Source organism: Zerene cesonia, chromosome 23 (assembly GCF_012273895.1).
Source record: "Zerene cesonia ecotype Mississippi chromosome 23, Zerene_cesonia_1.1, whole genome shotgun sequence".
Classification (NCBI taxonomy): domain Eukaryota; kingdom Metazoa; phylum Arthropoda; class Insecta; order Lepidoptera; family Pieridae; genus Zerene; species Zerene cesonia.
The window spans coordinates 193,143-220,497 of NC_052124.1; the positions used below are offsets into that span (position 1 = coordinate 193,143).

At 33.0% G+C, this 27,355-nt stretch overlaps 2 protein-coding genes across 2 annotated transcripts in view; one reads left to right on the plus strand and one right to left on the minus strand.

Moving 5' to 3' along the window:
• LOC119836266 (flotillin-2) overlaps positions 1–27,355 on the plus strand; it is a 198,514-nt gene that overhangs the window by 42,487 nt on the left and 128,672 nt on the right. The window lies entirely within an intron of this gene.
• Positions 7,304–27,244, minus strand: LOC119836263 (glucose dehydrogenase [FAD, quinone]-like). Its single transcript, XM_038361546.1, has 5 exons — positions 27,117–27,244; positions 24,963–25,170; positions 22,756–22,866; positions 9,496–9,640; positions 7,304–8,839 (listed from the first exon to the last, which is right to left on the minus strand). Exons 1-5 carry the CDS (start codon positions 27,143–27,145, stop codon positions 7,473–7,475), a joined length of 1,860 nt encoding a protein of 619 aa, XP_038217474.1. The 5' UTR covers positions 27,146–27,244; the 3' UTR covers positions 7,304–7,472.

Consider the following 27,355-nt stretch of genomic DNA (forward strand, 5'->3'; position numbering starts at 1 on the left):
TGGTTTGAATTAACATCTATAAAATCACAATATTATGTCGCTATGGCAATCCTATTCTTAGTTGAATCGCGTAGGACCGAACAATGTTAGCCATTTCAGTAACTGGACGTTCGTACGTTCAGTTTATGTTTTATTTATTTTATTTTATACGTTATACATATATTTAACTAACATGTTTGTTTATTGCTTGATTAGAAAACTTATTATTTGGTTTAAATAAAAAAGAAATATTTTTAAATGCGCGAGTTTGTGTCTCGCAACGAAGCGATGTTACTGTATGCATTTTGTGTTTGGAGATCGTAAGAAGGTTCGAGAATGATATGGTCATATAAATATATAATGATAACTTTATCACGGTGATGCATATCATTTCAATGGGAATTTCTCCTGAACAACACGGGCGCACGGGAGGAGCCGCGGGCTACAGCCAGTATAAGATATATTTATATATATATAACTGCTACGAGGACGCGGGAAAAACCACGTCTCATCGACACCTACGCCACCGAAGACACGCACACACCCGCTGTATAATATATTTTTAGTTTTATTGTGACACACAAGGAAAGCTCATCTCTCCGCTTTTAACTTTGTTTTTAAATCTCATTGAAATACGCTAATATATCTTGAATCTGCGCTTGTCCTGTTGTGAATAGTGTGTTACGGCTTATGTCCCTGATGTGAGAACAAATTAGACGGAAGCCAACATCCTTTTCCTTACCCTTCCCAGTCCCTTTCTTTATTCCTCTCGCCGATCCTTTCTTCCTTCCCTTCCCAATTTAAGTCAGCAATCTATTTGTAGAGGCGTAAGGTCTGCCATGGACCTTATGCCTGTTCAAATGTTCATTGGCGGTGGTAGCGCTTACCATCAAGCGTCCCACCACTTCCATTGCCAACTGTGATATAAAAAAAGACTGGTGAACATTTTTAATGTGTATTTATGTTTACTGCTCTTAAGGTTATGATATTTTTTCATATATTTCATGATTGTACTTATAGTTTTATTATTATTTATACTATGCTGCGATTATTATAATTACTTCACAATATAACTTAGTTTTCATTAAGTAATAAATAGTTTGTCACTTCTCTGCATAGTACAAGTTTCATTAAAATTGTATCAAGCAATGAAGTTCAACTTGTCTCCGTAAAATTACGACTGAGTATAAGTAGTATATATGTTATAATTTTTTATGTTTATATAGTGAAAAAAAAAACGAACAGAAAATTCATTAATGAGTTGAGATTCAAACCTGCCGTTTTTGCCCGGGCGACACTGTCACTACCCACGTATATTACGTATTTATGTTATGTTATTTGATACGAACGCTGTGACCGTATGATTATTGAATTTATGACCTGTGCACTAAATATTTCAACCGTAAACCTTAAATTTAGCCAGAATTCATACTAATATATATATTGTGCGATACTTTTATGAATGAATAAAAATAATAAATTGCTATATAAAAATAGGTACCATTAGTTGTCAATATTATCTGCGAGTGACTCATCCATACAATTTTAGACGCGTTTGTATTAATCGTCAATAAATTTGCTACTACATATTATGAAACTAATACAGACTTCCGCGGCGTCTGTCATATTACCGATTTACTCAAAAACTGTACAACCGATTTTCATACTGTTTTCACTAATGGGTAGCGTTGTTCTGATTTGTTAATTTTTTGTTTGTATTTAAGGGTTAAATTCTTTAGGATTTATCATCATCCATATGCGAAAGTGTGTTTGTTTGTCTTCCTTTCGCGGCGCGATCGAGCGATTTTATGATGTTTGTGTCTAGAGAGTGAGGGGGCTATAGAGTATAGAGTGATATTTTTTATCGTGGAGAAACAACTTATCCCGATGGGAATTTCCTTTGACCACGCAGGTAAGCCCGCGAGGGCAATGCTAGTTTATAATTTATGTGTTGAAATATTATGACGTCGTTTGTTTCGTAAAAGAGAATAGGGAATTCCAATTAATGTCCGGTTCTCCGTGGTTGATTCGTTTTCTTAAACTATCTGTTTCAATTAAATTGATGAATAGCTATTGCGCTCTAGATAGGACATAGGAGAGACATGTTGGTTTACTTTAATCAATTGTAAGTTTTCTTGTATTATTATGGTAAAGCACTTTTCCTCAAACATCTATCGGTGTCACGGAGAGAAGTAATGAGAGAAGACAACTGTCATTTTAATAGAACCTATTAAATTTTTGTCATTTAAAAATTCCTTAATTAATATTTTGAAGAACTATTCAAAATATCTTTAAGCTATTATGTATGAATGATACGATATGTATAATTTATCTAAAAATTAAACTTTATTCTTACAACAAATAATAGTTATAATACATTAACACTACATTAAATATAATGTAATATTAATAAATATGTGAATTTAAATACGTTCTTTGTTTGGTCGTTTTTAGTTTAGATTTATAATCATTTTAATTTTAATCAATTTTATTATGATCAAATAACATTGTATAATGAAATATATTTATTAATTTCAAATGAATTCTAAAGAGAAGTATTTGACATGTTTAAGCGCTATATTCTATATTCTATATTTTAGCGGCATTTCAGGTATTATATATATTAAAAACCGGCGCAGTTGGTTTTATCGAAATATTTGAATGTAGACAGATAAATTTAATGTTTGTTAAATGAATTTCTTGAGTGTTCTGTTATTTATGCGTATATTGATTTTTATTTCAAATGAGTATAAAGCTAGCGTCATAATTAAATCTTTAGTTTTTTTTTTGGGAATCCCGTTCCGTCATAAACCACACAGTACGAAACACAGTTTCAAGTAGATAATGTTGTTATAATAACTTATTTATGCTAAGTGTTTACTGATTTTACATGACCCGACCTGTCAATTTTTTTCCCTGATTAAGCAGGCGAAGCCGCGGGTGGGAAGCTAGTTACGTATCGTATACGTATATGGTAAGATGACCATAAAAATGTTCCTGTAGGGCTAGAGGTTTAGCTCAATGTACTCACGAAATGCAAAATTTCCGTTGATATTTAAGCAGTTGGTTTCTACGTGAATATCATTTCCAGAATCTAGAAATAAAAGACAACTGATAAGACATGTTAAAAGTAACATAATCTATTTAAATGGCAGGCGAGCATTTTATTCATTATGTATTTATTTTAGCTTACGAAGCTCACGAGAGCGTTCAATAAATTATTAACTGTATCTTGTTTTTCTTAAGAGGACTACATAACCTAAAAGCGTGTTTTTAATGCCTTAAAGTAAACGATCCACAACAATTAAAAAAGAAAAGAAAAATGCATATTTGGGTTTGGGATATATGCTAATTTGATAGTGTTGAAAACACAATGTTATAAATTACTTACAATAAAAAAAAACAATAATACCTCTAAACACTTTTTCTTTTACGATTAAAAACGATTCCAATATAAGGTCAATATTTTTTTATTATTTCCGAAAAACCTCCTGATTCAACCTGATTGTATTTTTTTATGTCATAGTCGGCACTGAAGCTGGTGGGTCGCCTGTTGGTAAGCGATATGAAGCTATGGGGACCTATGGGGGTCGCGGATGGATGCTAACCAATAACCCTGGCCCATTTACTATAGCGATACCTGTCGCATCAAACACAGTGGGGTTTTAGTCGGAAGTAATTCGATATAGTAATAACCAACGATGCTGTACTATACAGCGGAAGAGTTTGTTTGTTTGAACGCACTAATCTCAGGAATTACTGGTCCCATTTGAAAAATTCTTTCAGTGTTAGACAGCCCATTTATTAAGGAAGGCTATAGGCTATATATGTACCACGGGCGAAGCCGGGGCGGACGGTTAGTACTAAATAAAAAGTCAAATATATATTATTATTGAATTGGGAGAATAGATTCGGTTGTAATTGAAAATATTTTATAATATTGCATCATATTTCTTTTCTAATAAATGCATTTGTTTTCCAGGTATGGCGTTGGTTATAAAATGTGGGTAAGATGAGTTATTTACGTCTTCGATATTTTAATTTGTGGTTAAATTAATACATAATGTATACGAGTATGCAATAAATTATTCTACTACCTTTATAATATTATAATTGCACAAAACAACAATTATTTCTCACAATTGTAATAAGATTAAAAGGAAAGAATATGATTTTAAAACTATTATTTGTTTTTACCTAGATGTTAGTCATATATTTATAGAGTGTAGGTACTGTAAAATATGAAATAATAAATTAATAATCTTTTGAGTTTCAACTCAAACTCAGACAGTAAAGTTTTTTAAAAGTTTATTTACAACTACTAATTTAGCTGAAGTGTTTGCCTTTTTCCTTAACGGAAACCAAGTGTCGAGATGGTGTGAAATAAATCTGCAGCGGATAAATTCATAATGTTACTTTTTTAAAATACCTGAACAAATTATCTAGCTGCACCCCGCGGTTTCACCCGCGTAACTCCGTATCCCGTAGAAATATCGGGATAAAAAGTTGCCTATATGTTATTCCAGTTGTTCAGCTATCTACGTACCAATTTTCATTGCAATCGGTTCCGTAGTTTTTGCGTGAAAGAGCAACAAACGCACACACATCCTTACAAACTTTCGCATTTATTATATTCGCATTTATAAAATTAGTAGGATCTGTGTTCACACTTCGGTTTTTCCCCGCAACCGCCAAACTGCACAACCGCTCCCGATGCACACGCTGCGGTGAAAAAACCGAATGCCGCCAATGTAGGTAAGTTTTATGAACTACAAATTTTGGTGCGAACCCTCCGAGTATTTTGAAGCAAACCTCGGTATTAAAACCACTGGCGGAAACAAACCCGCGACGGTGGGGCTTTAGTGCGGCCTAAGCTTAGGATATAAATTTTAAGACAGGATGAGATTTATGGATGGTTCCTTCATTTACGGAAATTTAGACTATAACATATTATAAATGTGAATGTTTGTTTGTTTGTCCGTCAATCACGCTTATACTATTGGCAGGATTTTGATGAAATTTCGTATACAGACAGGGTATGAGCTAACTTGGGCGATAGGATATTTTTTATCCCGATTAAATGCTGCCTTGGGATAAAACAGGAATCTTGTTTTCCGAGCGGAGACGGGACGATCGTCTAATTATTATTAATAAGCTATGAGTGTTATTGTCTTATATATGTTTGTATTTATATAACTATTGAATAAACAATTAAAATATTGAATGCGTTTAAAAGCATTTATGTCTTTTCTATCTTTCCTATCTGAGCCCGTTTGAAGCCAATGTTGAGTATAGGAATTTTTAAGTGCAGTGTCCTATTATTTTATTTAATAATAGTTGAATAGTGAATTTATATAACGTGTTTATGTATAGGTTTATTAGGTAGATTGTAAAATTGTATAGCCATTCATGATTGGATCTAATATTTTATCTAAATTACGCTATGCGTTCTAAATAAGACTTTAATGCACTTCCTCGTTATATTAATTTAGTCGATTATCATAACGTACTGTATCACATTTTTTATTGCACACACTTCAGTGTATTTATCATAAATTCTTGTTTAGATCGTAATATAATGTATTTATTATAATGTGTCGTAATATATTGTATAAGGGTGGGGGTAATATAATGTATTTTTAATTAATTCCAACCACTATACATTGTCGTGTCTTGTACCACAATTGATAGTCACTTTCGTTTTTTGAAGAGGTTTAGAGATTCATTGTTTTCTCAATCCAAATCTTCAGCTTTATTAACAGAACTTGCTTATAATTTGAAGCTGGGCCGGGGTACCAATATAAATATGATCAGTAATTCAAAACACGTTTGCATGTGTTACCGATTTGAACTCTGTAATGCATTTCTTCGAAAATAACCTTTAATCTGACGGGCATTTTGTACGTATAATAAATTGTCCAAATGCGTAATTTATTTCATATTTTATGTACATTTAAAAATTTAGTATCTTAAAATATTGTGATTTAGGATTATTTTAATATGTAAACGTAAAATGTTTTACATATTAAAATTATGATTGAAAGGAGTTCAGAATTATAATAAAAGTACGTAAATTTTTAAATAATTGCTGGTAAATAGTTACTCCGTATTCTCTTAATGTATTTTTCCTTATGCGATTGACTTTGTTTATAAACTGTTTGTTTATGACATCTTATACTTTATGATAATTCTTTTCCTTTATATTGTATGCAAGTCAAGAATTATGATGCGATGAAATGAGCGAATACAAAACGAGTTCAATTAATTAAGGAATCTTTGTATCGTTCTTGCAGCCGTTTGTGACGTCCACTGTTGGATATAGCCCTCCCCCAGAGATTTCCAAAACGACCGATCACCAGCGGCCTGAATCCAGCGGCTCCCCATGTATCATGTTTCCTATTATTGATTACAATAACTAGTGAGACTTCGCAATTTTCTCATGCGTGCATATTACCTATCTCTTTATAGCTACAGATCACGCCTGGGTTTTCCATTACTCGACGCTTTTTCCCTGATAATATGATGATTTCAAGGAATTTCTATATGGACATGCGGCGGGTTGTTGCGAAATTCTTCAAGTTGAACGAGTTAAGTCTTAAGTATGCTTTCATATCCTATCTTTTATGCTTTTATATAGGACTTGTATACGTTATTACTCACTCTTGTAGTTTGTAAGTACGTGTAGTTTTTACAACTGAAATAAGACTTTGCGATAGCAAAATTACATAATTGTGAACACCATAATTATAAATGATGTTTTACACCCAATAAAGATATTCTACGAACTTGACATGAACTGTTTTAAAATTGCTGTAATCAACATAATTATAATATGATTTACTTGTTTATTCTTAAAAGCAGCGTATATTGTTTCTAGAAATTTTCTTTTGTCTTTTTTAATCTTATACCGAATGCACACTTTAATATGGTCGCCTGCGTCATTGTTATTGTAATTATTTTTATAGAACAATAGCAGTTTAAGAGGTGAGTTGTTGTTTACAAAAACTAATATTTATTTTCGCAATTTGGTACTCGATATAAATTATCAGATACATGTATTTATGATTGCCAGTATTTATTATTCTATTTTTTCTATAGCAGGCAATTATTCTGAAAGATATATCATGTCTTTATATTTTTTTAATTTTTTAAACCATATGAATTCTATATTATGAAATTAATATGACTCTATGCTATCCTCTAGTCGAAGTTGTAGCGTATGAACACAAAACGATGAATGAATGAAAACATTATGAATGATTACCTCAGAATTAATAATACTTAAATGGGAAATAAATATGGATATTTTATGAAAGTAAAATAATTTATTTCAATAACTTAAGTTTATCTACAATTGAAAGTTCACATTACTTGAATTTCAATATTTCTTAAATGTTTAGACTCAATCGTTCGAGATGATCTGTGTCATATGTCATGACTGATGGCTATTTAGTGATGTAAAGGTTTTGGTTTCATATAATGTAACATATTTACTATACTGGTATACCCCAGTCTTCTTTGATCATATCTGCCGCTTTCTCAGCTAACATTAACGTTGGAGCATTTGTATGTGCAGCTGGTATATTCGGCATGACGCTAGCGTCCACGACTCTCAGCTTATCTATACCATGAACTCTTAAACGCGAGTCCACTACTGCGCTCGGATCCGTCTCCGGGCCCATTTTATTTGTACAACAGTGATGATATATGGTAAGTGTCAACGTTTTCATTGCACATAGCCAATATGCATCGGAATCGAATTTGTGATGAGCGCAAGGCGGTAAGGGTATGTCGTGTAACGTGCTATTAAACCTCTGCAAGGCTTTGGTACGTGATAGCTGAATTATCTTTCTTATTCCTTTCAAAACCACATTTGCATCATGTCCACCATCCGAAAAATAGTTGGCATAAATCAATGGTTTAACATAAGGATCTTTGTCTTGTAACATGATTCGTCCTCTAGATTTTGGAAGTAGGATCATTGGTAATACCATCCACGTGTCCCTATCAGCTATAGGCTTATAAACAATATCATTTAATTTGCTATCTATCATAAAAGCCTTTTGATAGTATACAGAAGACACCGTCGATCCAGCAGTAAATAATAGCTCCAAATCTGGTTGTCCATCGTCCTTGTTGTCGGGATCTTTTGTGTCGATAAACGCAAGGGCTTCCGTTCCAGTTGGCGCAGATAATGGACCAGAGTGGGTGGTGTAGTATTCCAAAACACTCTCCGGGTTTAGAGCTCTCTCACCCCGTATAGAATCGGTTGTGTTGATGACAAAAGTGATCCCGCCTGACGCCCAATGATCCTGAAGATTATATCCAACTGGTAAATTCCTGATTGTAGTTATATTTTTTTCCATCAAATGTTCTTTTGGACCAATGCCACTTATCATCAAAAGTTGTGGAGAGTTTATAGCTCCAGCGGACAAAATAACTTCTCTTCGTGCTTTGATGATGTGTTTTGCTCCAGCTCTTTCAAATTCGACACCTAAAGCCTTTTTGGTCCATTTGTCGATAAGGATTTTAGTCACCATTGCAAATTTCACTAAATGAAAGTTCTTGCGTTTTTTTATTGGGTGCAAATAACCTTTACTTGCACTGACTCTTGAGCCATTTTTTAAAGTGAATTGAATCATGGAGTATCCGATTTGTGTTTCACCGTTATAATCGACAGTCTTTCCACCAGTTTCTGTTCCAGCTTGTACAAATGCATCCGCGATAGGTGTTCTGTACCTAGGATATTGAATTGTCATTGGACCTTTAGTAGAATGATATTTTGTATTTTTAGCGAGATGAGGAATTTGCATATTTTCCAGTTTCTTAAAATATTTCATCACACTATCGTACTCCCATCCTGTAAAAAATAAGAGAAGAAAATTCGTGTTAAGTTTTTCTTATAATGAATATAAAAAGAGAACTAGTTCTTTTGTACTATGAATAACCTAATGAATTTTTACCAGCGTATCACTTTTTTTATTTTTTTTGCCTCCGAAAATGTTTAAAACTACATAAAATATATACTTTTATGATGATATTAACACTGTTTTATAGATATTTCAATTAAATGTATATATTAGAATCATACTAATATTATAAATGTGAAAGTTTGTTTGTTTGGAATTTTGTCCGCCAAACAAGCTGAAACTACTTAACGGATTTTGGTGAAATTTGGTATATAGACTGGGTATGGAGCTGACATGGGTGATAGGATTTTTATCCCGATTAAATGCTCCATAGGGATAAAACAGGCATCTTGATATCCGAGCGGAGCCGGAACGAGCGTCTAGTCTTATATTAATCCTTCGTATACATGGTAAACATTTATTGGACAACAGTTGATCAACAACGTTGCCGTTAACTTCTCGAGCTCAACTCCGAAAAACACGATGTTGCTCACAACACATTGACAGCAACAGCTTAACATGTTGATTAAAATTAAATGTTTGCAATGAATACGGGTCTATATGAATAAAGATGATGATGAATCTTATTTATATACAAGTAATATACCTGGATTGCCTGCGGCTGCCCAGCCGTCGTAATCTTTTCTATTCCCTCTCGTATAAATCATGGAGTGCAGGACGGATGATCCTCCAACGACTTTTCCTCTGGGCCAGTGGCAACGTCCGTCTTCCATGCCCTTGCAACCGGCCTCCTATAATTGGTGAGGTCAATATTAATGATAATAAACTTTGCATAATGTTATGTGGTCCATACACGGATGTTACATTGATCGGAGTTTCATGTCAGTTGGACACGTATATTCTGACGGTATATGTAGATGAATGAGTAACTTAACACATTATGAAATCTATAAATTTCGGATGTTCACAATTAATACTCTATTTTTGTTTATAGTGGGAAACACTATGCGTCGATGTTTGGTGACTCTTACTAGCAAGGTTAACAAATTCTCAAGGTTGATAGGCTATTGAGATTAGTAAATAGTAGTTTTATATATGGTATAAAGTATGCAGATTTTGGGTACATATTTTTACATAATTTTACTTGACTTAAAAATCAAATTTTTAAGTTCAATTTAATTTTTAGTTTTATAGCATTGAATCACTACTTAGAATAAAACAAAGCCGATTTCTCTCTCCGTATGTCCCTTGGTATGCTTAAATCAACGCAACGGATTTTGATGCGGTTTTTTGTAATAGATAGAGTGATTCAAGAGGAAGGTTTGTATGTATGATAACATCCATTAAATAGTAGAGAAATACTGTTATTTTTGAGGTTTCTAATGTTATGTGTTAATTATCTATTTTTTTTCCGCTTATATTGAATACGAGGCTGAACCCTACGAGATTTATCAAAATTAAGTATTAAATTATTTGTACACATTGAAAGGTCTACAGAAAACTCAGCGATTTTATATGTCTATCTCTTATGGATATCCCATTTTTTGACATTTATTTTTTACGACAAATAATGGATAATTTAACAGCATAATTTCTTATCCAATTAAATAGCTTAAATACATTGTTCATTTAATATAGATCTATATGGTCCCTTACAGCACTCGTTTTCAGTTAATATTTTCGAAGATATTACATATTTAAAATTGCGGGACGTAGCGCTTGCGGCGGTACTGGCCGGCCGGGGCGGTAGTTTATTTTATATACAACGTTCACAGTTTTCTGTAGTCTATTTAGTATGAGCATTGCACCCGAGCGAAGCCGAGGCGGGTCGCTAGAGCTTTATAAAATGAGAAATGAAAAAAAATGAAAAAAAAAATGGTTGCCTGTAAAGTCGATTTTACGGGCGAAGATTTTACGTGACAACGTGTTTTTCTCGGTAGAATATTTATTGATATGAATATTATTAAATTGCACAATATGAACAAGGAATTGAATGAAAATAAGAATTGCACAAATTTTAACTATAGAAAATATATTTTGTTTACTAAAAAGACAGAGACAGAGACACAAGCACGCGCCGATTCAATGCGCCTAATTCTCTAGAGCTGCGCGCGCGGCGGACCGATCACAGTTTGATGACTCATCGTAACGTTACCGGGCGTTACACTTTTTCATGAGTGACTCCGAGCCGCAACCTAATTTAAGACGTTGTCACGTCAAAAATGATCACGAGTGAGTATCGAAATAGCGTCTCACCCTTTATCCGGCCTTAGAAATTGAATTTCTTCTACTCTTTCCGTTTCATATGCCTAAGATTGACTTAGTTACCAGTCTATTATAAGTTCATTAAAATTAAAGTCACCGGAACGTTGTTTCTTTACTATTACGCCGCATTTTGCTATATAAAATATAGTAAACAATTGGAACTTATATAGTAGGAATTGTACGCTTTCTTTTGTCATTTAACTTCCGCTCACAACCTTTATGTGATCGTCCGTATAAAATATCACTAGCCAGTTAATTCCTTCCTTATTCTTGCACATTATAGCGGAAAAGGAGCTGCCCTCTTGGCTCATCGTTTGTTTCAATTGTTAATTTCCTTGTCTTTTTAATAATATCTTCGATTGATATTTATTGCTATATTGATCCTTTTATCTTCATAATTTCGAAAGAAAAAAGAGGTAGAAAGCAATGGAGCATGAATAGGATATATGAAGAATATATACCTTAAATTGATTTATAATGATTGTCAATTCGAAGTATTGCAGTATTTACTACTATTTTAACCCTTGATGCATAAAAGACCTGTTATAAGTCTGATGTTGGTATCTGTTTCTGTGTGTCTGTCTGTTGCATCGGAAACGGAAAGAACAATGTCGATGCGGTTTTTTTTTTTCAAATTAAATCTAGTTCTCTGCGGTGCTTCTGTGCTATAATTGATGATAAATAATCGTTCAAATATTTTTCACAACTTCTTTAATATGGCTATCAAATGAAAGAGCCTTGATTAATGAAATATAATGTTATCCTAAAAATTTAATAATTCTAAATGTATATGAATACTAGCTGACCCGGCAAACGCTGTTCTGCCTTACTCTTATCATTTAGGGGTATAATAAATAGATGTTGGCCGATTCTGAGACATACCCAATATGCACACAGAAATTCATAAGAATCGGTCCAGCCGTTTCGGAGGAGTTTGGTAACTAAAATTGTGACACGGGAATTTTATATATTAGATTTAATCCGACAATTTTAAAAAGGTTGTCTAGGTCATATCATCTATGAGTAATATTAAACGTCAAATATCAAACTGCAATCATTTGCCAAATACATATTTGACAAGACTCAATAGATCATATTATATCATCCGTATTTATTTAAGATTACTCAGTGAGAATAACCTATTCCCAATTTCGTAGTATTGTAACCAAATGATTTTGGCGTTACATAGAATTAAATTTATATTTGCATTTAAAATTTGCTTGATCATCCTACACAGCCGGATTGCGGCTATATATATATTATAAATAAATATAAGAATAATAGTAATATAAAGCTAGATAAACAAAAATCTTTTTTTAATCTGTATTATTTGATGTATTGATTATGATGAAGATTCAATTTATTCAAAGAGTTCTTATCGTTTATGTATATAGCTAGAATAACGCGGGCGTTTTCGTTCGAGTTGATGTTGTTCTTCGTGGGTTTTCGGTCATCATCAGGTCGTATGACTTTGGATTCACACGTATATAAAGAAACCTTTTTTTTAAGACACATTTTTAAAACCTATCCACCTTACCCCATTTTTTATGTTCATGAATTTATTGTTTCAACCCCCGTTTTACATGATAATGTGATAGCGGCCACTAAAATATATCTTCTATATATATAAAATTCTCGTGTCACAGTTTTCGTTGCCATACTCCTCCGAAACGGCTTGACCGATTCCTCTGAAATTTGGTAAGCATATTGGGTAGGTCTGAGAATCGGCCAACATCTATTTTTTATCCCGATATTCCTACGGGATACGGACTTACGCGGGTGAAACCGCGGGGCGCAGCTAGTCTAATATATAAAATTCTCGTGTCACAGTTTTCGTTGCCAAACTCCTCCGAAACGGCTGGACCGATTCTTATGAAATTTTGTGTGCATATTGCCTATTTGTGAGAATCGGACAACATCTATTTTTCATACCCCTAAAGGTTAAGAGTAAGGCAGAACAGCGTTTGCCGAGTCAGCTAGTTTTTTTATAAAATGTAGCCTATAAGCATAAGCTTCGGATAACCGAATATTGGTCTATCGTCATATAAAGGTTTATTAAAATCGGCACAGTGGTTTTACGCGATTGATGCAAATACAAACAGAAAAACAAAAAATGCTAACTATTGGGGTCTATAAAACATACATATTATTGCATAGCAAATTAACTCCCTTGAAAAATATATTTATTGTACAGAGATGGTTTGGTTACTGTTTATCATTTGATGTTAATTCGACTTCAAATGAAAAGGAGGTCCGTTTCCTTTTCCTCACCCTTCCCAGTCCATTCCTTTACTCCTTAGAAGCGGGCAGCGCATTCGGAAAGGCCTCTGCGAATGTTCATGGGCGGTGGTGTTCGCTTACCATCAAGCGAACCACCAGCTTAGTAGCTCGCTATGACATAAAAATTAGGTATCCCCATTGCTTGACGAATTTACTGAAAATCTCACGCATTGACGTCATATGCTAATGTGACGTTTTGTGATTTCCATTAATGACATTATTGTGATTCATTTAAATAAACATAGCCGTAGCAAAGCTCTGAGCTTCTTAATTATGACGACACACCACAACCTATTATTATATTTAATTTATCAATGGCTTGCGTACGTTGTAAATTATCAATGATATGTTAATATTACATAAGAGAAAGAAGGATTGGACTGGAAAAGGTGTGGAAAAGAAAACGGGCCGTTGGCTCCCCCACTCACCTTCCGAAACGCATCATTCGTTACTGTTTTCCGCCGGTCTTCTGTTGGGGTTTGGTACCTTCCCCCGTGCGAGCTGGCCCAATTCGTGGCAAAGAGTGCTCGTCACACAAATTCAGTTTTAACGTACTTAAGACTTAAGGTCAATAAAAAAAAAAAATCTAGCATTGAATTACTTTTCGAAATAAGCTCCACGTGCCTTGAATAGTTTAATATTAATTAGCAATGACATAAGTATTTATTTTTGTAAACCATTATTGTAAGTAAGTAAAACGAATTGCAGGTAAATGCTCTATTAGCATAGATCAAGGTCACAGAAGATATTGTATAATGAATTTGTTTATTTCGTTAATAATAATCTCATAAGAATATTTTGCAGCAAAAAATCGTATCCATTGTGTTCAGAATTTAACAATTTATTAATACCTACCTACACATATTCAGTATGTAAGTTTGGCTTAGTTGTCTGCTGTGGCATAAAAAAAAGTATAGAATTAAAATTGTCCTTTTCACTGGACTCAATGTTTTTATTAAATTATGTATTAGATTTAGATATTTTTAATAAAAACCAAAATCAAAATCGGGTTAATTAAAAGTTAAACTATATCGTCTTCTATCGTCCATTTAAAGCATGATCCTCTCTGAAGAATATTCAATATTTTATGACATAATGAGATAATTTTAATACGCACAAGACACGGCTAGACAATATATTTATTTTTTATTTAAATTTAATAAATATATTAGATATAATACTGAAAGTTGAACACTGGGTTGGAGAATTGTATTTTATTATTGGTGTTTGATTCGTGCGATTACCACTGCCCATATACATTAGAGCAGAGCGTTCCATAAAGTTAATGCGTCCGTTCTTATGGGGTAGGCGATGGGAAGAATAAAGGAGTGAACTGGGAAGGGTCAGGAGGATTTGCTCTTCCAGTTCCCCCACTCACCCAATGAAACACAGTAGCATGCTACAGCATATAGAACAGGATCCGTGGTACACTATTCATCATTTATTACTAACAAATTTATTAACTATTTACTTGTTTTTGGTGAGTAGCTTTCCTATTGACTAAGACGCCCAACTTTTATACTTACAGTAATGTTCGTAAATGGTAGCTAATTAATAGCTATTTGTATGCTGTTATTTATATTATTTTGAAGACTATTTGAAGAGTCAGACCGGAACTCTGTCCCTTTGCTCTGCCATAAAGAAAGAAAAAATTACAAAAACAGCAAATAAGAATTGTAAATGTAACGCAAAACGTAGTTTATAAGGATTTAATAGCGGGTTTCGGATTATTTCAGCATTTATTCATATTCATCGTCTTTTCCTAATGTTTACGGCTAATAAATCCTGATGGCGGGTTTTGGTATGTAAAAAATGACAATGAGCGCCATTTTTATTGTTAGGACAAAACAGTTAATCACTTAAGAAGAACAGTATACAGATAAAAAGCACGCAAATAAAATCGATCTTCAAATAAACCCCTCTTTTTCATTTTGTTTTGTTAAAATGTTTTGCTTTTGATGATTGATTACTAAAACTTCATTATTTGGTAGTGCCAAGTACCTTCGTAAAAGATTATGACGTCGGTAATACTTAACATTATTCTTCACTATTATTTATAGATACCATAATATTTCTTTAAAGAATGACTACTAAAAGGAGTAGTTTGTCTTTCGACTACTTTATGTGTTCGACTTATAACTGGGTTGACGGATCTTTATTATAATTTTTTATTTTTATTTAAAAGTTGGTGCCTCGTAGTGGTTCCATTTAAGTTTGGTCTAGTTGTGACAATTTGCAGGATTTCTGGTGAAAATCGTTATTTTTAAATTCACGTGTATTTATTTTGTTCTTAGACAATGGACACGAAAGGTTCTGTACCACCGTAAAATATATTCTTTTTTTTGCACCCACATATGCATCTTTTTAATCATTCTGTGTTAAATAAATTATTCTATTTAATATTTCTTGACCCCTTATGAACTTTTATATTACTAGCATTTCACCCGCGGCGAACGCGGCCTTGGTCGCGTCGTCTTCAAAATTGTGTATTTTTGAAGTATATATAGGCAGTAAGACAGTTTTAAGATTTAAGAAGCGTATATCACGTCAAGTATTTCTCTTGACGAAAAAATCAAAAAAATGGATTACTGTTTTATCATATATAAACAGATTGAATGAATATAAAGCATTGTTTTTCTCTATCGTAATTTTATAGATTCACAAATCACAAGGCTCTGTATTTTTTTGTATAGATAGCTGAAAATATATTTAATCAAAGATTAATATGGTTCATTATTGCATCCCGATGGTATATAATATTGTTTTTGATGCAATGAATGTGCACACGTGTAAATACACGATTCCCAATAAAAGTCCAATGACTTTTATTGGAATCTCGTGTTTGGTTCGGAGTTCTAAAACAGATGAATATAAATAATGAAATATATTAGCATGTTTCGGATATCGATGTTTCGTTTTAAGGGACTACAATAAAATAGTATTTTGCAAAGCGTTATCTTGTATAATGTAATCGTTAAGTGTATCATGAGGTAAATCTTTGTGATTTACAACGAGGATCGGGTCACGGCGCTGTGGTAGCCGTGATGGCATCTCTCGTGTATTGTTCGCTAAGTACCTACAATTTCTTTATCTCCTGGTTTAAATCTAACTTGTATTTTCGCGTATATATCTAGTCAATTAGTAGAAAAATCGATATTGTTGTATGCATCGAACAAAGTCAACAAGTTATTAGTAGATTTAAACTAACACTTCTTTGCCATTTAAAGGATAGTATATATGTATATAGCCGCCCATTTTTACCGGATAGTATAGGCGTTCTTTATATTCGTTTGACCGAGGCGTAAGTGGGAAGCAGCAAGTTTGTACATATAATCTATACCAATATTATAAAGAAGTTGTGAATTTGTAATCCTACTAATATTATTAATGCGAAAGTTTGTAAGGATGTGTGTGTGTGTTTGTTGTTCTTTCACACAAAAACTACTGAACCGATTGCAATGAAATTTGGTATGTAGACAGCTGAATAACTGGAATAACATATAGGAACTTTTTATCCCGATTTTCCTACAGGATACGGACTTACGCGGGTGAAACCGCGGGGCGCAGCTAGTGTCTAGATATGTACGTGAGAGATCGCTATCCGTACTAACTTTATTAATGCAAAAATAGTGCTCTCTGTCGGTCTCTTCTTAGCCCATTGGCTAGAAGAGACAGACAGAAGAGAAGAACGAGAGAGAGTTTGATATCCGAAATAAACAGACTTGAGTGAGAACGGATAATACTGTAATAACCTACTGATTATCAAATATGTTATATATGCATTGAAGAAATTCAAAAGATCAATTTCGAATAAAAAATATGCTTAAATAAGTATAACTTACAAGCTTTACGTGATATGATACATATTTGCGATAAAATATTGGGTTAGAAGTTTAAAAATATTTTTTAAGTATCTATTGAAATTGCTAATGTGAGCTGTTTTTTCTTAATTTTAAACTTTTTTACTTTATTTACTACACGCGTTGGCCTCGATATTTAAATATATTATATAGGATATAGATTATCCGCCAATACCATACTGGATATATATGGAACGATTCGTCATAATATAACACGTATTTATAAGAAGAATGAAACCGTTATAGATTACCTAATTTGATTTAAATACGCTTAGCTAATAGAATGATTGCTATTACGATTGTATTTGTTTGACTTTTCCTCGATATAATAAGGTACTCAAGCGGAATTCTAATGGAAATCGAGATGTCGCTGCTGAGTCCTGACCCTAAGGTTGCCTTGAGCGGCGGCACGTCCTGAATCCTAATGCACTGGATCATGGCTATAGTATTTGATAATATATTGATACTTGTATTTTTCCTTTCTCGAGTTTCGTATGTTTGGCGCGACTTGTGACGCAGTCTTGTAGTTTATATACAAGAACAACGCTCTGTCTGTTCGCTCTGGCTTCGCCCGTGGTACGTGTATATCCTACATAGAACTCAAAGATCCTGTGAATTGAGGCCATATCAGGGATAACTGGATCGATTACAGACATTCTTTATGTTATTGGTATAGATGAACTCAAACACACGCAGTTGTATTAATATCAAGGTTCTATGCGTGATCTTTAAAAATGCTGAATAGATTTGAATATCATATAAATAATTAGAATGTAATAACATTAACATGCACACGTGTACTTTATCCCAGTTAATGAAAGACAGCATTCGCAAGGCCGGGGCAAGTGACATACCTATCTATTTGGTTTTTGAGGTCTTATATGGACTGTTGCATTTCTTTTGCAATTCCATAGAAATTAGCATTATTTTAAAAGGATAGTTATATTTTTAAATAGCGTTTTATTTTTATTATTTTACTAGCGGTTCGCCCCGGTTGCGCTCGCGTTATGTTTCTTCTCTCCGTAAGAATAATACGTTTCTTCTCTCCTCAAAAAATTTTAACAAATAGCTAATTTGGTCGAGCCGTTCTCGATACATATGTATATAGAGGAGTTTTAAATAAACTGTTTAAAAACATACCTAGTCGTTATTGCACAATAAAAAAACATTTGTATTAATTAATAACAATAATTTAATTAGTTGTTAAAATATGATGGTATATTCACATATTGAAAGACAGATATAAGATTAAAATAAAACCAATGAGTTTAACAACCTTTGTGTGCAAAGTTATAAATTTCAACAACTAACCTTTATTAAATGGTGAGTTTGGTTAAAAACGTTTCCGGTTTGGAAACGTTATGTATTGTTATATATAATTCAGAAAAATAATTCGTATGTTATTTTATTTATTGAAAGGATATCAGTAAAAAAATATTCGATTACAAAAACGAAAGTAAGTTCATTTAAAAAAAGATAAGAAAAAAAAAGAATAAATAAATAGATTCTGCCGTGGTGAAGGCGAAAGGAAGTGTTTAAGTTTCCCGCCATATGATCTATTCTTAAAAAAAAAAATTATGGTACGTTTTTATTTTTTAATGCAATTAAAACAATTGAATATTATGCAATATATTATGTTCTCTTTTTAATGAATGAAGGATGTTGGCAGTGCTACATTTTTTATTGTAACTTAAAGAAATTTCTCGCTCCTTACGTTGTAACGTAGCAAATATTGTTTAAACGATGTTAGAGGATCAAATTGGACTTCGGGATGTAAAAGTATCAGAATGTTTTCTTTGGGTTTTAAAATAGAAGAAGTATATGAGTTTTCTTATTCACAAGTCCTTACCCTAACTAATTGGTATACCTAGAAGTGTACTGGTAAGTGAGAGTAAAAATGATATTAAATTAAATAAATTTGTTTGTGCAATATTTACATTAGTATAAGATTGTGCTTATACCATCGAAAAATTTCTTAGTAAGGTAATCAAAATTAATAATAGGCGAACTAAACTAACTTTAATGCTAGAAGCATTAGGATTTTGAGTTTTATAGAGATAGATATTCGTGAATATTTGTGAATACGATGTAATATGGATTATTCGTAGAAGAGACTAGACTAGAATTTTTCTATTTTGATCGTACAGAAAGTTATTACATAGTATAATTTACGTTAATAGAACATCATTTAAAAATTGAAAATTACAGATTGAAAAAGAAATAGTAATAATCTCATGTACACAATATAATTCATAAAATGTTTTGTAAAATGCTTATCGTAATAGGTGATTAATAAACCGCTTGTCATGCTTTGAACTTTTCTTTTGCACTTAATTCGCGGCGGTGTTAAGTGGTTGGTGACCCTGAATGTTTTACAAATGGGATGTGACTTCGATTTTCGTTACTGATAGTGTGACAAGAATAATGATTAATATTTGTGTGATTATAACTATATGTAATACTAGCTGCGCCCCGCGGTCTCACCCGCGTAAGTCCGTATCCCGTAGGAATATCGAGATAAAAAGTTGCCTATATGTTATTCCAGTTTTTCAGCTATCTACGTATCAAATTTCATTGGAATCGGTTCGATGGTTCTTGCGTGAAAGAGCAACAAACACACACATCCTAACAAATTTTCGCATTTATAATATTAGTAGGATAATTACATCAAAATGTATTTTTTATTTGTAGCAGAACTTCTGCTTGAACATCTCTTTTTCCCTGAGAATAAAAGAATCTGTGAGACTCGTGGCAGTATTTTCCCTTTTTCTAGAATTTTGTTTAATGCGGTATTGTTCAAAGAGTATCATTATGTAACCATTCAAATTTAGTAATATGATGCTAATTGGTAAGCCAAGAAAGTGGTTTTGATGTATCGCCTATGTGTTAATTAAAATCGCACACACCAGTTGATATAAAAACTGGCGTAATCTCTGATAATTCGAATACATAGAGAGGAGGGCAGATTAAATTCCTATGATGGGTAGGGTAGGGGTATAAACCCATGAACACAGATCTCTTTTTTAAATAGGAAGGAGTTCTAGGATCGAATAGGTTGTTGCATATCAGGGACACGCGTTTCCAATTGAAAAATCAATTTATTTTGAAGTCCGAGGTTCCCACCACTGAGCCACCACTGCTTTCGGTCGTACTTGCGAAGTCCATATATAAAAGACAGCCCCGCCTAAAGCCTTCGTGAGATTAGCGCGATCAACCAAAGAATCAAACAAACAAACTGTCCAGCTTAATAACATTGGTATAGATTTAATTTTAGTTATTATTAGTTTTAGTTTGTTTTAATACACACAAGGAAGTATTTGCATTAATTTATATATAAAATGCGTATAAAGATTTATAAAATAAAATATAAAATATTGACACAAGTTGCACTAGAGGCTTGAGATGTTGAAGGTCAATGGCATACAATTAGACAGAAGGTCCATCTGTTTATGAGGAAACGCGTTAATTAATTCAAAAAACTATATCGGTTGTTATGAAAACAGCACACAGGTAAATGAATTATATAATTATATTTTTTGTGTTCGTACCGGATATATATGTATAAGTACTTTGAAGCTAGCTGACTTTTCAAACGCCGTTCTGTCTTACACTGGTCTTTTGGGGATATAACAGATATTGGCTAATTCTCACAAAGCAAAAATTCATAAAAATCGGTCCAGCCGTTTCGGAGAAATGTGCTCACTGAGATTATGACACGAGAATTTTAAATGTATATTTATTTATATTATTTAGTCAACTCCATTCGTGATTTCAAGAAAAAATAATGTATAGGAAAATATCGTAGTCTTATGACGTATTTTGGTAGGGCATTTAATTCTACACAACCATTACACAAAGCGTGATTACTGGATATAACATTTTTGTTTTTGATATATTCAACAGATTATATGTATGTTGAATGATATTACACTAGCTTTCCGCCTGCGTAGTCGAAGGAAATATAGAAGCAGTTAGGCGGCCTAATCGCTAAGTTAAGTTTTTTTTTTCGTCTGATCTATTAGTTACTAACTATTCTTCCGCGTAGTCCAGGTATATCCGTAATAATCCCATTCAACGGACAAACAGACAGTTACTTTCGCATTGATAATGAAAATGATACTAAATATTATTAATCGTTATAAATAAACAAATATAAAAATAAATAAACAATTTATATTGAAAACAAAACAGTTATACTTTATCAAGATATAAATTATAACAGCATTTTATGAGTGTGTTGGTGTGACTTGTATGTGTGTGTGAGATCCATTTTATTTCGATTAATGCTAGATTTGCGTTATTTACATGTAAACGTCCTGTTTTGTCTTCGTTCAGCTCTATACTCTTTGCTGGTTTTTATGTTTATTTATGTGTTATGTACATATAACACGCATTAATTATAAGAAGATGCATAAGGCCACCCAGTAAGGACTCGTACCAAGTAACGATTGCGACATCGCGCACACCTGCGATTCCAGAGAGTATGACGGCAATCACCACGACCGCGACGCTGCTCCGCCGAAGACGAGGGACACTCTTGGTTCCAACATTGAACCGGAGGGACGTAGTTAAATAAGTTAGATATAATTTAAAATGTAATTCTTTTATTACAATAAATTAGTATTAAGTAAATTTCGTTTCTTTTGCACCTTCGCGGGTCGGTCAATTTAATTTATGGCTACTTAATAGTTATTGTCAATTGTTTATATTTATCAACTTTTTAATTAATTTTTCAATGCTTTAATATCAGCGCCAATCACGTGTATTTACTGGCTGTTTGTAGGATGTTTTTTTATTTTTCTATAGCAATTCAAGATTATCTCTTTGTACTTGAATCTACGATAACTGTTTCTCTCGTGTTGTTTCTTGATTGCACAACGTATACCAAAATTATGATATATGTGGGATTAGGTTTATTTAATAGGTATTTTATTACAACATACGTTTTATCAAAGTATTGTTTTTATAGCCTGTGTATGTTTTAATGGAGTTAGTTGATATAATCTGTTAAAAGTATCTTCACATTATTGTATAAAATGAAAGATTGTTCTTGTGATTAGATCGGAATCAGCTTGTTTGGTCGCGTATAATTGTATATTGTGGTTAGGTCTGAATAGAGTCATCATATTATCATATTTTTATATATGAAGAATATCGCATGAAAGATTTTTCGTATTTATACTAATCCTACTAATATTATAAATGCGAAAGTTTGTAAGGATGTGTGTGTGTTAGTTGCTCTTTCACGCAAAAACTGCTGAACCGATTGCAATGAAATTTGGTACGTAGACAGCTGGACAAGGGGAATAACATATAGGTGACTTTTTATCCCGATATTCCTACGGGATACGGACATACGCGGGTGAAACCGCGGGGCGCAGCGAGTAGGCTATATTTGTTTATTGAACGCGCTTGAATGATGTCCATGGAACTAAAGCTTACTTAATCTATATTAGTCGTATTGGTAATATGGAAGGCGGTCAATTACTTATAATATTTACCTGCGGTTCAGTGCGATAGTTCCAGTTTGCTTCCGTGAGCTGCAGCAGGGTCGCAAGCAATGGGATGTCCATAAACGAGAGCTCCGGCCCTCCAGCCTCGATCAGCAATACCTATAGTAAATTATTTTGAATATTTATCGAAATGACTAACTAAACATAAAAATAAACTGGTGGTCAGAACTACAATTTAATTAGATACTAAACGAGGCTTTCTAATGAAAAAAACAATCATCAAAATCGGTCCACCCACTCGAAAGTGCTGAGGTAACAAAGCCAAAAATTTAGAATCGCATTAATAACCGGAGGAGGTTATTTTTTGAAGTCGGTTATATTTATTTGCACATGACCTATAAAAATATCACTGTGCCATGGATCTATAAAAAGCTAGCAAAGTTCGGGACCGATTAGGAAAATTAAATTAATAAAAAGCGAAGCGAAAGCTATATAGCATCTTGTATGTGATATGTAATTTGTTCAATAAATGATTTTTATTCCTATTTATTTGTTTTAAATATAAGAAGGTATAATTGCAGAAAAAAAACGATACGTATGTGAACATTTACAAATCGTGAATCACGGCAAAATCGTAAATGTAAAACTATTCAGTTCTCAACGTGCTGTTGTCTCTGATTCTAATCTTACTTTAATATTGTGTTCAAAGTTATTCTGATGTATTCTGTATATTCTAGTTTTTCTGATATATTCTAAATATATTCTGATTACACATTTTTGGGGTTCCAGAGCCGAATGGCATTAAACGGAACCCACATGGATTCGTGAAGTCTGTCTGTCTGTCCACCGTATATCACAGCCACTTTTTTCAGAAAATATAACTGTAACTTTTAAATTAAGAAAATTATAGAACTTAAAACATTTGATGTACATTACCGTGTAAACTTGAGAAGATATCTAGTTAGTAGTTTTTTTAATGTAATGTATTCTAAATCGCAAACAGCAATGTACCTTCAATCAATCAACTCATATAAAAAAAATCATAAACCTTGTGCAGAAACTGTGAACAATTTTTTAATAATGAATCTGTAATTACAACGTACTAGAAGTCTTTTTATATTTCTTTACTTCTATGGAACTCTTCATGGCCGAGTCTGACTAGCACTTGGTCGCTATTATTTGTTAATTCTAACAATAGAGCACTCAAAGGAAACCTGGTTTGTACCTGGTTTTCTCCCGCATAGTTCGCCTTCCCGTGGAATTTCGGGGATAAAAACTCTTATGTCTTTTTTCTTATTCTCTTTATATTTACTCTCGATTTCGAACTATTTTTGTTCCACGTTTCATCCAAATCAGTTGAGCAGTTTTGGCATGAACGTAAGAATAAGCAGGGTTAATGAATATAATTGGTTCTATTACAATATACTAACTATACATTTAATTTATTTTAAATTTTGTGAAGAAACGAGGGACTGATTGTCTTGACGCTTGATGTCCAGTTTCACATTTTTTAGATTTGTTTTAATAGCGCTGCGAAAAAATATTATAAACACGACATCTACTCGTTAACAATATTTGTTTATTTATTTCGTTTAACCGAGGCTTGCAGGACAAGCGGTCTTTCGAAGGTTGTGAAATAAGGACACTGCACTGCTGGAGGACATAATAAATGCAATGTGAAGTTCATGGTCAATCGGTTCATGAGTATAAACATTTTTTTATGCAGGTGACATTTAAAAATTACAAGTAATGTAGGTGTCTTTAGATTCTGGTTAAGGGCTAGGTATTAATTATGTGGATATTGCTATATCGCTTGCTGTATACAATTTGGTTGGGTAATTCATGATCATTTATTTCATTATATGAGACAATCTATATAATTGTGCAGACTGTTGTGATAAGCTTTATGAACTAGTACCCAGGTAAAACGTAGCCTATGTGATAATCCAGACTATAATCTATATCTGTATCATTTCATACAGTTATGATACGTTTTCGCATGAAAGAGTAATAAACATCCATACAAACTTTCATAATATTAGTAGTTCTAATCTTCTAACGAGAACTAGCTGTTACCCGCTTTTAAATGTGGGGTTGAGAACGCTTCGGCACCAATTGTACCACGAAACATCGGAACAACAACATAACACCTAGATAAGATCGGCTTGAAATTTTACTTTGTTTCGGTGCCTTCTCCGGTGCGAGCTGCCATAATTCGTGCTGAAGCGTGCTCGACTCCCACATTTGAAAATTACCTTGAACTTTTTAACTTCTGTCAGTCGATTGGCGAGCACGCAGCCGGCTGTGCCTGCACCAATTATGATGAAGTCGTATTCTGCATTAAGAAACTTTGTATCTGGAGGTTCGCTGGAGAAAGAGTCCGATACGTCGTGGACGAAGCCGGTCAAGGCATCTATTATATCACCACCTGCTCCCGTAGAGAACAGAATGAGACTGACGGCACTGTAATAAGAAGAAGTTTGAGTTTTAGTTGTGTTAGTTGTACCTGTTGGTATTTAAAGAACCAGAATCGTCTACATAGATAAAAAAAGTTTTAAGATTCATCACATGTATGTAACTTTAGATCGTACTGTAAAAATAAAATAAAAATGTCTAAATCTTTATTCCAAAATCATTTAAAACCAAAACTGTTCTATAAACAAATTATAAAATTTATAAAAGTTCTATCCCTAATATACGAATGCTATAAGGTTAAAGATGGCCTAAAATTGCGCAATATGCTGTCACGAAGTAAATACCTACTTTTAATATAAATCTTTTTACGCGATTTATTATTATTACTTATTTTAGGTCTATCGAAACAAACTATATGTTTGTTTTGGTACCTAACTCTAAAATTGTGGGAACCTACGTTCTTCAGAGTTATAACTCAATTTTTCTTAAAAAAATTACATCTACATAAAAATGGATATATGCGTAGTGAGTGACTTAGTCCATCAATATCAAGGTATTAGAATTGAATATATCGTTGATCTAATAGAGAAAATATCAGAAAACAAGAGTAAACAAATTCGAAATTGACAAGATTTTAAGACAGCATTTACAGAGTTCCTTGTTGGCTCCTCTGTAGAAACTGCTTTTCGAACGATAAATGATAAACTTATGTATTTAATTCTTTGTTATAACGCTTCAAGTGTGCTTCTAGAAGGAATCTAAGTGAATAAATAAATGTTTTTGTTTGGTTTTGAAAACATTAAGGCAAATTAATTTGTCTATTCTCATTATACCATTTTTTATAACAGTCGTAACTATAAATAATTTTTTATAGTTACAATTGTTATTTAGTTTAATCACGTCTATTGTTTTCAATGTAAAAGCCCACCAAGCATGAAGTTTCCTTCTAGAAAATTCCATTTGGGACTATCGTGCGCACGCAGCAGCAGTACTTAAAAACAGTGGTGGCTCAGTGGTGAGGATCTCGGACTGTAAATCGATAAGTCTGGGGCTTGAGACCAGACGAGCATGCAGGAAATAGATTGATTTTTTGATTTATGTGGAATGGATTGAAACCCTCATTGCACGCGTAGCTCCTAGCAGTGGGAACATATATGGACTGATGATGATGATGTTTATGACGATGACGTGCGTACGTGTTTAAATGTGTTCTTATATATTTATCAACAGACGTTCCAAAATTTTCTTTTATATATATTTTTTTAAATATCATCGTTGGCAATGGAATGGAGTTCATGATAAGCGCTGTCACCGCTCATGCACTTTCGCAGAGAATCCTCTACAAATAGATTGCAGACTTTAAATTAAAAGGAATAGAGAAAGAATTGAGAAATGAAGGAAAGGACTAGAAAGGGTTGGTAAGGATAATGTTACGGGCCTGCGATGAATGAGGTACCTGGTTTCGACAGTTTTTCGTTTGTTTTATTTTTTTAATCGATTAGTTTGTGTGTCTCAACTAATTGGTTCGAGTCTCATAGGAAATTGTTTGTGAGCAATTTAAAATAGATATATAAAATAGAAAGATATTTGAAAAGTGAAATAGTAGATAAATCCATGCGACGGGTTTTGTATCCGTATCTTTAGCTTTTATATATTTTTTAATTTTTACGATTAATTGCTCTGAAATTGATTCTTTTATCAGAAGTTTACATTTCTATTAAAACTATCGCGTTGCAAAATTTTACTAAATAGATAAGACCCATGGCCTGTCACGATGAGTTTAATCGCATTCTATTGTTATTAATGCTAATATATTATTAATATTTACTATCGGTCCGTCCCGGATTCGAATATGGTATGATTATTCTCTTTATAAGAACCTTCTTTGTGCCTTATGAAAAACTTCAAAAAAAAAAAATGTCAAGTAGTTTTCGAGTTTTATGCTTGGCAACACTTTTGGGGATTCATTTTTATTTTTATAGTTTATATTTTACCTTAGCGCTACGACGTGGTGGTACTGCATTTCAATGATATTTACTAAGTTTTATTTAATTGTACTGAACTAAACTATATTTGAAAATAATTGAACACAATGTTCACTCACTAATTCATAACCGCGGACTGAACTGTTTGCTGTTAGTTTTATAATTTAAATGTATGAAGATACACAAAAAATGGATTGATATATTTGCCACTGTTCTATTTTTTCCCAAATGTTATAATGTAAAACATG